Below are 14101 nucleotides of genomic sequence, written 5' to 3' on the forward strand. Positions count from 1 at the left end.
GCCTTCTGGACTCCTCCAATGGAGTCGGCCGATGCCGGTTTTGAATGACCCCCGACTCTTCTGGTTCTGCAGAAGGGGGGAGTGGGTCACTGAGCACTGAGTGGGACAGGGGTGCTCTGCTTCAGCGCATGCAAATCACTCTCTGGTGCCCCCTGAAGACTCCCGGAAAAGAGGCATATATGGAGTTGCTGCCCTGAGGAAGGGGGCGGCTGAGGCTGTGCCGGGGGGGGAGGGGGGTAGCAGCCACAGATAGTTCAGGTTGACCCAGGCAGCCAGTAGACAGCTCCCCCTCCCCTCCCCGTGTCAGAGCAGCAGTCGTAAGTGAGAAAAACGGTCATGCCATTTTTTTCCAGTGCCATTGTAACTTTGAGCAGTCACTAAATGAACCGTTTTAAGTCAAGGACTCCCATACTGGGCCCAAAACAAGCTCATAGCATGCTTCCCTCCATACAGATGTAATTCCATGGAGGACTACCCACTGAGCACAGGTGGTCAGCCAATTATGACTCCACCTGGTGGTGAAGCTGCCCATCTCACTTTGTTCTAGCTTTGTGGCTGACCTGCCCCGAAAAAAGTCATGGCAGCACAGGAGCTCTGCAGACACGAACTGTCTGGGGAACAAGGTGGGGAGAAGTCCAGGAGTCCCGAGGCTGCTTTCTGTCCACCTGAGTTCATGTTTACCTTCCCTCTCCCCCGGAAGTGCTGCACCAGAGGATTGCTCAGAGCAGAGCATCTTGCACATGGCCACAAAAAATGAATGGAGCAACCCAGGAAGCGCTTTGTGGTCAATGCCAGGGACCCAAACTCTTTTTTGGGACTGAGCAGAGGTGGGCAGCAGCTGGAGAAGTACCCAGCAGGTTCATGGCTAGGTGGAGCCCTCGGGGCCCCTGCCTTCTGCTGATCTCCATGTGAGCCTCCCCTGCCCAAGAGACTCCCTCTTGGTAACTCTGCTGGTTCAATCCCACCCAAGGCCCCCAGCCTGGCTAGAGAAACGTGGCCTCCTGCACAGAGCAGAAGGAAAGGTGCCACTGGAGTCGCATCCCTTTCCCCTTGGAGAAGGCCAAGTGGAGCCCTTCCCCACTCAGGACCTGCTCCAGGCCAGGGCTCTGCCCAATATGAGGAATTGGGGCTTCCCAGGGGACGCAGCGCCATTGAATTGAAATGCCACCTGGGTCATTGGAGATCTCTCTATTGGGAGAGGCAGGGCAGAGCGAGTCTCTGGCAGCCAAAGAATCAGGAGGCATTTTCCAGCTGGATTAAAAGGCATCAGCTTCGATGGGCCGTCAGCTGGAAAAGGGGCTCCAGAGTTCCCGTTTCTTTAAGTTCAGCAGGGCTTCTGTCAGTTACTTTAGAGTTATTTCAGGTAAATGCGGAACAGATGCGTGGATTTTATAGCACATGTTCTGATTAGAAGTCAGTTCCTCACATAATAAGAGAATGAAAAATATATTCTAGAAAATGCACAGGTGCACCTCTTTGTTTTTAAATGGCAATGTGCAGCCTACTTTAAAACCAGCAAAATCGGACCCTCAAGGCAAGAAAGAGTTGCATGTTTCATCTTCCCACCCCCAAAATGACCTCCAGAATCCTCTCTTTCTTCCTCTCTGCAAGTGACATTTTGTAGATGCCGTTTACTCCCAGGTGGGAAATGTTTGGGAACAAGAGAACTCTTCTCCCACCTCCCACACCCCTGGAGAGACCCCAGAAAAGGACAGAGCCTTTGCACAGCCAGCTTTCCCATCTCTTTGCCGGGAGACAATCCAAGCCACCAAGCCACCAACCCAAGGTCGGCCTTCCAAGCTCCTGCTTGCGGTTGCTGCACTTTGAGCACAGATGGGGGGGGGGGGGTCCCTCAAGGCCAGCACAACAGCAGGACCAGGTGCTGAAGAATCTTGCTGCAGAGCCCCCCCCCCCCCCGCAGGCCTGTGGCTCCCACACATTGCAGCAGGCAGAGATCTCCCCATGCAGCTTGCAACCTAACACTGACCCTGCCAAAGGTTACGCTGTGCTAAGTCTGGAAGCATTTGGCTGAGGGGACCAGTTAGGGGCAAACTAAGGATGGGACCAAGGCTGCTGAGAAGCCTGAGCCTGGTTCAAGAGGGGCCAGAGCCAGGCCCCTTCCCCCAAACTGGAACATTAGTGTTTCCAGGCATCTCACAAAGTCCAGTGGCCCCATTAAGTCACAATGGCTAGGAGTATCCATCACACACGATGCGGTAAACCAGGCTTGGTGGGGGCAGGAAGCTGAAAGCAGAAAACCAGTTCAATACTGGGGAAATCCTCCACCCGCAATGGGAAGGGGGCAGGGGTGGACGTGGAAGGCAGAGATGCCTCCTCCAAGCCAATGAAGCTGAGGCCACAACTAGCCTGGACTCCGGAGCCTCCCCACTGGGGCCTCAGTCGGGCCCCTGGGAGCATTGATGGGCCCCAGCATGAACCACCTCAGCCCAGTAAACGGCTGGGGGCTTTTTCCCGGAGCTGCTTCCTTCTTTGGGGGAAGCCTATTTAAAAACAGCCCCCACCCCACTTCAAACGGAAAGCCCGCCATTCTCTCCAACGGGCCACCGCTCGCCCCTCATCGCCCTGCTTGGGGAGGGGGGCAGGGAGGCGACCAAGCCAAACGCCCCCCAACCGCCGTCCCCAACGCGCGCCCGCCGGCCGGGCTGCAGCCAAGAGGACCCGCGGCTAAGAGGCGAGACGCTGAGTCGCTCAGGAACCGCCGCTTCTCCGGGCCGACCAGGAGGAGCAGCGGCGGCCCCAGGAGGCGCCCGCCGGACAGCACCGTAACCCAACGCCGCTTCTGCCGCCGCCCCTCAGAACCGGCCCCAAGAGCCGCCCGGCACAGTCTGAGGCCGGACGCAGAAAAGGCGCAGCTTCGCCGGCAGCAGCCCCGAACCCAGCCGGGCAGCCTCTCCGCGGGGCGCCCGGAGACCACGGCATCCTCCCCCGCCCCCCGCTCGCAGCTTCGGCGGCCAGGCCAGTCTACCTGCCGAGGTGCTTCGCAGCGGGCGGGGGTCGCGTGGGGGGCTCGGCCGACGGAGATGCCCCGTCCCGCAGCGGCGCCCTCGGCTCGGCCCGCCCCCCGCCGCGCCTCCCCGGACAGAAGTTTCTTCCCCGCCGCGTTTCGGCACCCATCGCCGCCGGGCATGGCCGCTCCTCTGCCTCCCGCAAAAGAGCCGCCGCCGCCGCCGCCGCCGCCTCTCCCTGCGAGAGGCCGCCGCTCGGCAGGCCGCCCCCGGCGCGGCGTTTCGCGGAGCGGCCGTCCCGGAGAGCAGCCCGCCCGATGCCGAGCTCCGGGCCCCGCGCCGGCTCCCCCTGCATCCGGCCGTGCCGCAACCCCACCTGGATGGTGCACGAGTACTCGTTGTCGTCGAGGAGGCGGACGGTGCAGCTGTAGTCGCGGTCGAGGCTCCTGCTGCTGCCGCTCATCAGCCGGCTGAGCATCTTGGCCGGGGCGGCGGCGGACGGGGGCTCCGCGCCGGCTCCCTTCACATGGCCGGAGCAGGGGGCTCCCTGGCGGGCGAGGAGGGCTGCCGCCGCCGCCACCGCTGCCGCCGCCGCCGCCTGCCTCGGCTCGGCTCGCACAAAGCCCGGCTGGCAGGGAGCGCGGCGGGCAGGCGGCGAGCGGCGCGGCTTGGGGGGCGGGGGGGGCGGGGGCTACGCCGAGCGAGGCTTGCGGGTTCGCGGCCGCCGAGGCCAATCCGGGCCCAGCGCCGCCTCTGACGAGCTCGCGCGCAACCCAATGGGCCGCTCCGCTTTTTTTGGGGGGGGCTCTCGGCCTCTCCAGCGGCGCCTGGGAAGCTGCCGCAGCTGCAACCGCGGTGACCCCCCTCCCTCCCCCCTCACCCGCGGCCCCTGCAGGGCCAGAACGCGCCGCCCCCTTCTCCCCCCCCCCCCGAGGAAGTGGCGGAGGGGGAGCAGCAGCCTCGCTCGGCCGCGGCGACCGTCTCGGAGACGACGCTGTGCGGAACCGATCGCGGGCAGGGGGCGGCCCCTGGGAGCCTCGGGGAGCGGTGCCCGCAGCCGGGCGAAGGGCGCGGAGGGACGCGGCAACGGGAATGCGGAGCCGCCGCCGGGGGGCTCACAGTGAAGCCAGAGCGCTTACAGAGGGTCGGGGATGCGAGCGCTACTAGTCGCGGGTTCAGACGCGCGGGTGAAACGCTGGCAGGAGCTTCTCAGGAGCCTCAGAAACCCCGCCGGTGCCCTCTAGAGGGGCCGCTGCCCGATGGTCCCCTCCCGGCACGGCCTCTGCCGACCCACCGCGGCAGGAGCTCAGCCGGACACGTGAATCGTCTCCTACACCTCAACTGAAGGTGTAGGGCTTTTACACCTGGCCTTACAACTTGAACCACTTCTGAACCGGTTCCCATGTTATGGCCCTGTCCGAGTTGATGGCCGCCTGGCACTTTTAGAGGATCCAGTAAGCAGTAGATAAAAGTGGCAGGTAGAAAAGTATTCAGGCAGCTAAACAGGTGGCACAAATTGTCACAGACCCATACAATTGAGGATCCAAGTGCTCACCTAGCCCAACCTCCTGCTTAGTACAGGATGTGCTCAAGCATTGCAGACAAAAGCCTCTCCAGCTTGTGATGCTGCTCATGTGTTTCCTCCTTGGCAGAGAGGTCAAAGGGCTTGAGGCTTTTGGCCATCGCGGCAGCAGCTTAGGGAAGGCGAGGAGATAAAGCTGGTGGCCAAGGGGGGGAGCAGGGGAGGGTCCAAAGAAGGCCAGTGGGAGCACAGGACAAGCAGAAGGTAGGAGAACCTTTAACTAGTTCAAAGGAAAGAGCTCCAGAGCCTCATGCCTTGTGTGCCATGCTGCGAAGGATTACTGCAGCAGCAGAATTCCTGCTTAGCTCTGTGGACTCCTGGAAGAGTGGCAAGGTCCAAGATGACTCCAGGACTGCAAAGGTCATCCCCAAATTCAAAAAAGGGAGAGGGTGGGGAATTGCAGAACTGTGTACCTCAGGCTGATACTGGGGAGGTCTGCAAAGAGATGATCAAAAAGTATGCTTGTGAATTCTTGGATAGGAATGCAACAATTAACAAGCAACAGCCAAGGCTTGTTACAAACAAGTCACAGCAAACCAACATCTGTCTCTTTTTGTGGGGGGGGGGCAGAATTATTAGCTTAATGGAGAGTGCAATGCCCTGGACATAATACACTTTTAACTCAGCAAAGCTTTCAAGAGTAATGTTTAATAATAATACTCTCCTTAATAAACTGGTGCAATATGAGTTGGATGATATGAGTGTCAGATGGATTTGTAATCGGCTGAAATACTACAGAGTACTCACAGGTGGCTCAGGGTTCGATTGGAGAGTAGACCTGAAGAGTAGATCGTAAGAGTTGACACTGACTTGATAATAAAGTGCCACCTGAGGACTCTATTCAATATATTTAAAAATAACCTTGGTGAAGAGTTTGTGGGAAGATGATCATATTTTCAGAGGAGCTGACACCAGGAAGAGTGACTGACACTTTAGAACATATAGAAGAGAAATAAAAAGGTCTAGGCAAAGGGGAATATTGCTCCCAAAATGATGGGGGGGGGGAGGGTTCACATGAGAAGGATCTGTATAAGAAACCAAAGCTGAATGGGATGCAGATGCTACGGGACAAATGCTTTCTTGAGATGCATTAACCGGACCATGGAGTCCAGATCACAGGAAGCAACTGCTTCCCCCCCCCCAACGTTGCCCCAATCAAATCCCACTTGGCTAATGTGCAGCTAATGTGGTGAGGGAGCCATCAATCAAATCCTTTGAAGAACCAGGTAGAGGAGACTGCAGGGAGATTGACTGGCGCCTTTCCCGACACTTGGATTGGGAAGAAGAGTTCTTGGCCTTCTGGGTGCTTTTTGCTTGGGAGAGTGGCCATTTCCCCCCCGTGCAGCTTTGCGTTTCTGGATCCCCATGTCCAGATTGGGAGCCTGGGTCTTTTCTCTTGATCCAGTCCATCTGTATGCAGAGGGGGGGCTTGGGCAGCTCAGTGGGGCTTCCAGGGGCCCAGATGTTTGTTCCTGCTGAAAGCTAAGGCAGAACTAGCTGATAGAACACCAGTATTAGTGCCTCCTATGGACTACTAGGGTGACTTGGGTTCCCCAGGGACTTTGGTATATGTGTGCAAATGATTTCAACACCAGCCACAAGAGGAGCTAAAAAAAGAATTACTCCAGCTTAAAGATTAAAACCATCCATATAGCCATTCTCATGTTTAAAAACGTAAATTTAATTAAACTTTTAAAAAGTTAGGCTTTTTAATTTTATAATTTGTAAAATTTGTTATTATTTCCAAACTATTGTTTGGAATATAAATTTGAAATAAATTTACCTTTTAATTAAAAAAAACTTTATATAGGTTCTAAAATTTATTATTTTTAAATAAATTTTAATTTTTTAAAAGTAAACATATGAATTTTGTAAGTTTAATTCTCACATTTTTATACAAATTTTAAATTTGTACTTCGAGTTTTATATTTTTGTTTTAGACTTTTACATTTTTATATTAGATTTATACTATATTATATTTTATACCATCTTTGTAAAGTTTTAAACAAAAAAGCAGAAAATCTATTTTAAAATCTTTAATTATATTTTTGCAAATCTAATAATGTTTTGATTTGCAAAAATATCTCCCATGTATGTACTCATACCCTCAGAAGGCCCAAATTAAATCTCTACCAAATGTAAATTAATTGAAACACTTGAGAAAAAGTTAACAACCTACAGGAAAAAGTAATGGGCCAAAGCAAGGCAGTGGGGGAGGGACAGTGGTGGGGTTCAATTTTTTTTACTACCAATTATGTGGGCGTGGCTTGGTGGGAGTAGCAGGGGAAGGATACTGTAAAATCTCCATTCTCTCCCCATTCCAGGGAAGGTTAGTGCAAAATCGCCATTCATTCCTGATCAGCTGGGACTCAGGAGGCAGAGAATAGATGGGGGCAGGGCCAGTCAGAGGTGGTATTTACTGGTTCTCCGAACTATTCAAAATTTCTGCTACCAGTTCTCCAGAACTGGTCAGAACCTGCTGAATGCCACCTCTGGAGAGGAAATAGTTTTTGCACACGCAACCTAGCTTCTATGCATGTGCAAATGAAGCTTTACACGCTCACCCATCACTCCCATGGCCCAGTTACCAACGGTCCATGGCCCAGTACTAATCTGTAGCTGGGGTGTGGGAACCCCTGGTTTATGGTAAAAACCTATGGCAGTGTTATTCCTTTTTCTTTTTATATTTACCCAAATGCATTCAATAATGCTTTCATTTTCCCCCCATTTCTATAGAGGTATAGTTATTTCTTATATTATGTTGTATTTGTTGACTAGTATAGATCTATTTCAAGCTATTTAGCTCTCATCAGCTAGCCATACCCTTACTGGGATTTGAATCTGGGCTGTATTACATATTAGGCAGGAGTCTTAGCCACTAAGCCACAGGCTCTCCTCCTTATCAGCTGAGCCAGCGAAATAGGTATGTATTTGTGTTACAACCCCTGGTATGCCCAAATATGGGAGGAAGGTCACTACTCCCTCTTTCTGTCCTTCGGCTCATCACAGAAGACCATGCAGGCAGAAAACCATATTTTTATTTTTAATGTTGCCTTTGCTATGTTTGTGTTGTATTTGTACTGATAAATAAATAAAGGGAAACTAGTATAGATCTATTTCAAGCTATTTAGCTCTCATCAGCTAGCCATACCCTTACTGGGATTCGAACCTGGGCTGTATTACATATTAGGCAGGAGTCTTAGCCACTAAGCCACAGGCTCTCCTCCTTATCAGCTGAGCCAGAGAAATAGGTACGTATTTGTGTTACAACCCTGGTATGCCCAAATATGGGAGGGAACTCACTACTCCCCCTTTCTGTCCTTCGGCTCACTACAGGAGACCAACCAGGCAGAAAGGGGGAGTAGTGAGTTCCCTCCCATATTTGGGCATACCAGGGGTTGTAACACAAATACATGTATGTATGTATGTATGTATGTATGTATGTATGTATGTATGTATGTATATAAAACTTTGCAGGAACATGATCTGAAATAATTCCAGCTATTTTATCCATTACCTATCTCTTTTTTATTGCTAAGGAATGAAACATCACCACACAATGGAAATGCAAGTTGGAGGGGTGTGTCTCATAGGATGATAAAGTGGCCTTCAGTACAGCTGGACCCTTTCCATTTCCCTGCAGTGGGGCGTCTTGGAGACATTGCTGTCTCTTCCCCATCGAGCCTGCAGCTGCAAAATGAATGGCATTCAGATGGCATCTCTCTTATTGTGGAAACATTAAACATGGCTGTCCATCTGCTGCGGAGCGTTTATAGGAAAAAAATCTGCTAGTCAAAATCCCAGGCACTTTGCCACTTAGAATGCCATGGGTTTTCCCATGTGGTCTTTTTATAAAAGCTGCTTCTCATTAGGAAACGTAGCAGTGAGGTGGGATATACGTAAATAAATAATTTCCCTCCTGTCCTACCAGCTTCAGGTAGCGAAATAATATAAAGGGGTGAAATACTTCTATTAACTTGCCCATTTTAGAAATAGCCTTTATTGTCATCCTTACAACTGAGTACAAAAATTTCAAAGATTGAAACTGATTAATGTAAATCTTTCTGGGTTTTCAGTTCTTGGGAGAAAGGTTAGGTCAGTTTTCTTCTTCTTCATTGGCTTCGGAAATAGGAGAGTGCATGATAAAGTGAATAGGCTTCACTTATGCAACCTCTTGCATGAAGCCAAACGTGATGGAGAGAGTGAAGCGTGTCCGAGAATAAGAAAAGACAAGGGAAGGATGTGGGCTGCACTTTGACCTATTTAACATATTTATGGATAAATATGTGAGGAATGTAAGGGGGGATGTTAAGCCTGCTGGTTGGGATGTGAATGTGCATGGAGTTTTCTATGTAGGCAATGCCAAGGAAGCAGTGTTGACCGAGAGACCAAAATATCTGCAGCCACAGACAGACTATGTAATGCAAGACTGAGTGTGCAAAGTGGGGTCTCAGAAACCAAGGCACTTGGAAAGGGAAAGTGTTAGATCAGGCAATTGATAGGCAGACACAGGCTAACAGTGCAACAGCTCTTTATTAATAGCAACAACAAGTGTGAACAATCCAGCAAAGACTGGGTCTGACAGCAGCCCTTTTATAGGGAGCTGTCAGACTCTCAGCCAATAGGATCAAACCTCTGTTCCCGCAGGAACAGAGGACCTTGGTGAAAACCATACTTACTGTTGTAGATATCTAACACTCCTCCCCTCTTAGATGGAACAATCCTACTGGTGACGTAGTCATGCAGGTAGGCGGGCTTTGGTGTAGCTCTGCCTGACCTGCGCAGTTCAGTAGGAGGGGTTCCTTTGGACAGGTCGGACGGACCTGTTTGCTCTGCAGCTCCGCTTGGTGGAAGTTCCTGGAATCTTCCACAGGCCACGGCTGGGGCTTCTAGAGCCGGTTCGCTCAGAGCTCGCTGCGAGCCTGCAACACCACCAGATAAGTATTCTGGACAACTCAGGCTTGAGCTGACTGTAGGAGGAGTGAGCAGTTGCTCCATTTGGGTAGGGCTTTGGCTAACTCGAGCAGGAGTTACCACTGGTGGTCTAAGATTGGAGTTGGAGAGGCGGCCACGGAGTTGGTCAATGTGCCTTCTACAATTCCTACTGTCCTCGAGCTCTAGCAGGTAGGAGCGAGGACCAGTGATCCCTATCACCGTGGGAGGAATCCACAGAGTTACCCCGGCATAGCTGTGGGCGTATACCGAGTTCCCTACGCTAAAATTCTGAATTTTGCTTGTGGAGTCTGGGGGAGATGCAGCAGAATAATTTGGGTGTAGCCGGTCTAAGTGGAATCTTAGCCGGTGACCCATGAGAAGCTCAGAGGGGCTTCTCCCAGTGGTGGCACTGGGTGTGATGTGTTGAATTAGGAGGTAATGGTCAACCCGTATTTGCCAATCTTCTGGGCTCATCCTAGAGAGGGCCTCTTTTGCAGATCACACCATTCGTTCCGCCTGACCATTGGAAGCTGGATGGAATGGTGCGACCAGGGCATACCGAAATCCCTGGGCTACTAGGAAGGTCTTGAAAGGCATGGCCATGAATTGGGGGGCATTGTCTGAGACCAAGACATCAGGCAGGCCGTGTGTGGAGAAAAGTCTCCGTAGTACCTTGATGACCGCCACTGCGGTTATGGAGGTCATCAGGACTACCTCTAACCACTTCGGGTAGGTATCCACAACTACTAAGAAAGTTTGGCTGTGAACTGGGCCGGCAAAGTCTATATGCACCCTAGACCATGGTGCTTGAGGACGCTCCCACTCCTTAGCGGGTGTCTCTGGGGGAGCTGGTCTGGACTCCTGGCATGGTGTGCAGGTAGCCACCCATTCTTCAATCTCCCTGTCCATGTTAGGCCACCATATGTAACTCCTTGCCAGGGACTTCATCCTGACAATTCCAGGATGCCCTACATGTAAAGCTTCTAATACTGCAATGTGCAGTTTGGATGGAAAAACGACCTGGTCCCCCCACAGTAAGCAACCGTTAACAACAGACAATTCATCACGCTTAGAAAAATACATTTTGAACTCAGACCCCACAGGCCCCTTGGGCCACCCCCTCCACACCCAGTTCATAATTTGTTTTACAGTGGAGTCTTTAGCGGAGTAGCGGGCCACATCACTAGACGAGACAGGGCCAGTCTCCAAACAGTCAATAAGCAGAACTGGCATCTCAGGCGTAGGGTCTGCAAGGATTTCTGGCAATGGGCAGCGACTCAACACGTCTGCATGCCCCAAAGTCATGCCAGTTCGGTGCACCAGCCGGTAGGAATAGGCAGCTAAGAAAATAGTCCACCTTGTCGTTCGCGGTGATAGTGACACAGGAGTTGGTCTGTCCTCAGCCAGCAAACCCAAAAGTGGTTTGTGATTAGTAATGAGTTCAAAATCCCGCCCATAGAGGTATTCGTGAAATCTTTTTACCCCAGCCACAGCAGCCAAAGCCTCACGGTCCAACTTGCTATAGTTCCTTTCTGCGGCAGATAGGGTCCTGGAATAAAACGCTATGGGAGATTCAGTTCCGTTGTGCATGTGGTGGCTGAGGACGGCTCCGACGCCGAAAGGTGAAGCATCGCAGGTCAGCACCAAAGGCAGGGTCTGGCTGTATTGGATGAGGAAAGACTCCGCCGACAGAAGTCTTTTTACCGTGGCAAATGCGGCAGCTTCGGCTTTTCCCCAGGACCACTTCGCATTCTTTGTTAAGCAACGGTGGCTTTCTGTTGTAAAAGATGCTGTAAAAGTTAAGGAGCCTGAGGAACGCCTGCAGCTCGGTTTGATTGCGAGGTGTAGGGGCGTCCTGGATAGTTTTAAGTTTTTGAGAGATCGGGTGAATCCCAGAACTGTCGATGAGGTATCCCAGGAATTCCACCCTTGGCACATTTATTTTACATTTTTCTTTTTTAAGGCGGAGGCCTTTTTCTCAAATTCTTGTCAAAACTGCCCGTACACATTTCAAAAGTTGTGCCTCATTTGCAGCTGATACCAAGATGTTGTCAAAATAGGGGACAACACCTGGAATCCCCTGCAAAAGCCGTTCCATGATGCTTTGGAACAGTCCAGGGGCAATACTAATGCCAAATTGCATGTGGTGACATTTGAATGCACCCCTTTGTGTCACGATGGTTTGGGCCTCTGCTGTAGCGCCATATACTGGCAATTGTTGGTATGCCTGCGCCATGTCTAATTTCGCGAAAAATTTTCCAGGGCCTAGTGAATGGAGGAGGTGCTGTACGATAGGTACAGGGTACACGCTTTGTTGTAGCGCCTTATTTAGTGTACATTTGTAATCTGCACAGATGCGGACTGTCCCATCAGATTTGACAGGTGTCACTATAGGGGTCTCCCAGCGTGCATGATCGACTAGCTCTAGGATTCCCTGGTCTATGAGCTTGTCAATTTCCCTGTCAATTTTAGGATGGAGAGCAAAAGGCACTCTCCTGGGTTTAAGCCTTATTGACACTATGTTGGGGTCCAAATTGAAAGAAATTGGGGTCCCCACATACTTACCCAGGCCCGGGCTGAAGACGTCCTCGAACTCCTTAAAGATGGCCATGGCGCCATTGTCTTTCGGAGCGTTTGATGTTGGGACGTTTGCCACGGTGTGGATGCCGGTTACCTCAAGGCCTAGGGCCTTGAACCAATCTAGCCGTAGGAGGCTTTGCAGGTTGCTGCTGACCACCGTTCACCGTCTTCCTCTGAACTGTTTGAAGTTCACCTGGAACATGCCCTGGCCCACGATGGGGACTTGGTTCCCCTGGTAGTCTCTCAGGCGGATGTCAGGGGTACGAAGGTGCTGCTTAATGAGGCTAGGGATAGCCTTCTTCAGGGTTGCCCAAGGAATGATTGTCAGAGAAGACCCTGTGTCTATCTCCATCTCGCATGGAGAATCCTCTATTAGGACAGTGACTCTTAGCTTTTTTGGCCACCTAGTGTGGACTTGTCCAATCGATGTGTGGTAGGTGACTATATTGTCCCCTTTGGATCATCTAGGGGGCTTCTGCCAGGCTCCTGAGTTGGCCTTCGGCCGGCAGTGTGGCATGTTCCTGGGCTGCCAGGCTGTCTCAGGGAATTTGCTCCGGCACACCTTGGCTATGTGCCCCGTCCCCGTCTATGTGCATGCGGCAGCTGTCATCTTCTTCCCCCTCAGAACTCTCAGGCTCGGCAGCCTCGCAATGAACACGTGTGTTCTTTTGCGCTTCTGAAGCCGCATTCTGGTGCTGATTCTGATGTCCTGGCTTCGTCCAGGGTGATCTGTAAGGAGAGGTTTGACCATGCCAGCAACCTCCTTTGCAGACTAATGTCCTGTACGCCGCATATTATGCGGTCCAAAATCAAATCGTCCAGGCCCCTGAATTCACAGTATGCGGCAGCCTTGCGGAGTGCCCCCACATAATCATTTATTGTTTTGCCCTCTTTTTGATTTCTGGTATTAAACTCGTGCCGGCGAACATATTGGGATGGCTTCAGCGCGTAGTGGGTTTTGAGCATTTGTTGGAGTGCGGACCAGGCAACCGACTGCAGAGGTGTTGGCTCTGACAGGTTCTTCGCCGTCTCGAACACTTCCCCGCCACAGTAACATGAGGAACATGTTCTTTTTCCGGCCGTCTGGTATGCCCGTGAGGTCGTTGGCCTCTAGGAAACAGTTGAAGCGGAGCATATACGACTCCCAGTGCTCAGAGACTGGGTCATATGGAGTCGGTGGGGCATGAATGGCCATTTCTTCATTAGAGAGGGCGATTTAAGCTTGCCGCTCAAAAATGGCCACTTGATGCCGCGCTGAGCTCTGGACTGGATAACTTGCTGGATTTTCTGTGCTCTTTTTGGTTCGCCTAGCTGCCTTCCAATCCCACCTTCGTCGCCAGTGTTAGATCAGGCAATGGATAGGCAGACACAGGCTAACAGTGCAACAGCTCTTTATTAATAGCATCAACAAGTGTGAACAATCCAGCAAAGACTGGGTCTGACAGCAGCCCTTTTATAGGGAGCTGTCAGACTCTCAGCCAATAGGATCAAACCTCTGTTCCCGCAGGAACAGAGGACCTTGGTGAAAACCATACTTACTGTTGTAGATATCTAACAAAAAGAGAACTGGTTCTGCCAGGAAGCTGGTAAGAAGAAATCGAGTACCTGGAATACTTAAGGAAACTGTACTAAAACCAGAAGGGAAGAAGAAGAGAGGGATGAGCCAGGAGTGCCAGTTCAAAAGTGATAGGTTTTGCTGGCCTGGTGGTCATATCGATAGCCCAGTATGGAAGGACAGTAAAAGGGACAGCCAGGTCTAGTTGACAGCATCCTCAGAAAGAGAGGCGGGTTTTGGGGAGAAGCATAGGAAACAGTGGACCTGTTTGGTGGAAGCAAGAATGGTTTGTGAAGGCTGAGAGGTTCCGAGAAACAGCAAATCCTATTGCTTAGTTTTAGCTTTGTTCTCTTTTATTCTTTCTCCCTGGGCCTTTAATACCTTTTGCTTACAATTTTGTATCCCTTTCCTGCATCATATTGCTCATTCTGAAAGGGAACAGCTTGGCACAGATACATCCATTCACACTGACTAATTTGGAAC

At 51.6% G+C, this 14101-nt stretch overlaps 1 protein-coding gene across 1 annotated transcript in view; it reads right to left on the bottom strand.

Moving 5' to 3' along the window:
• The window catches only part of FRMD5 (FERM domain containing 5), a 91124-nt gene extending 87494 nt beyond the window's left edge, over positions 1–3630 (bottom strand). The window contains exon 1 of the mRNA XM_081964938.1: positions 3343–3630. Within this exon, the coding sequence (XP_081821064.1) occupies positions 3343–3444 (102 nt within the window). The 5' untranslated portion in view covers positions 3445–3630. The remainder of the gene's footprint in view (positions 1–3342) is intronic.
• Between the last annotated feature and the right edge of the window lie 10471 nt (positions 3631–14101).

Source organism: Natrix helvetica, assembly GCF_964273705.1.
Source record: "Natrix helvetica genome assembly, chromosome: 12".
NCBI classification, from domain to species: domain Eukaryota; kingdom Metazoa; phylum Chordata; class Lepidosauria; order Squamata; family Natricidae; genus Natrix; species Natrix helvetica.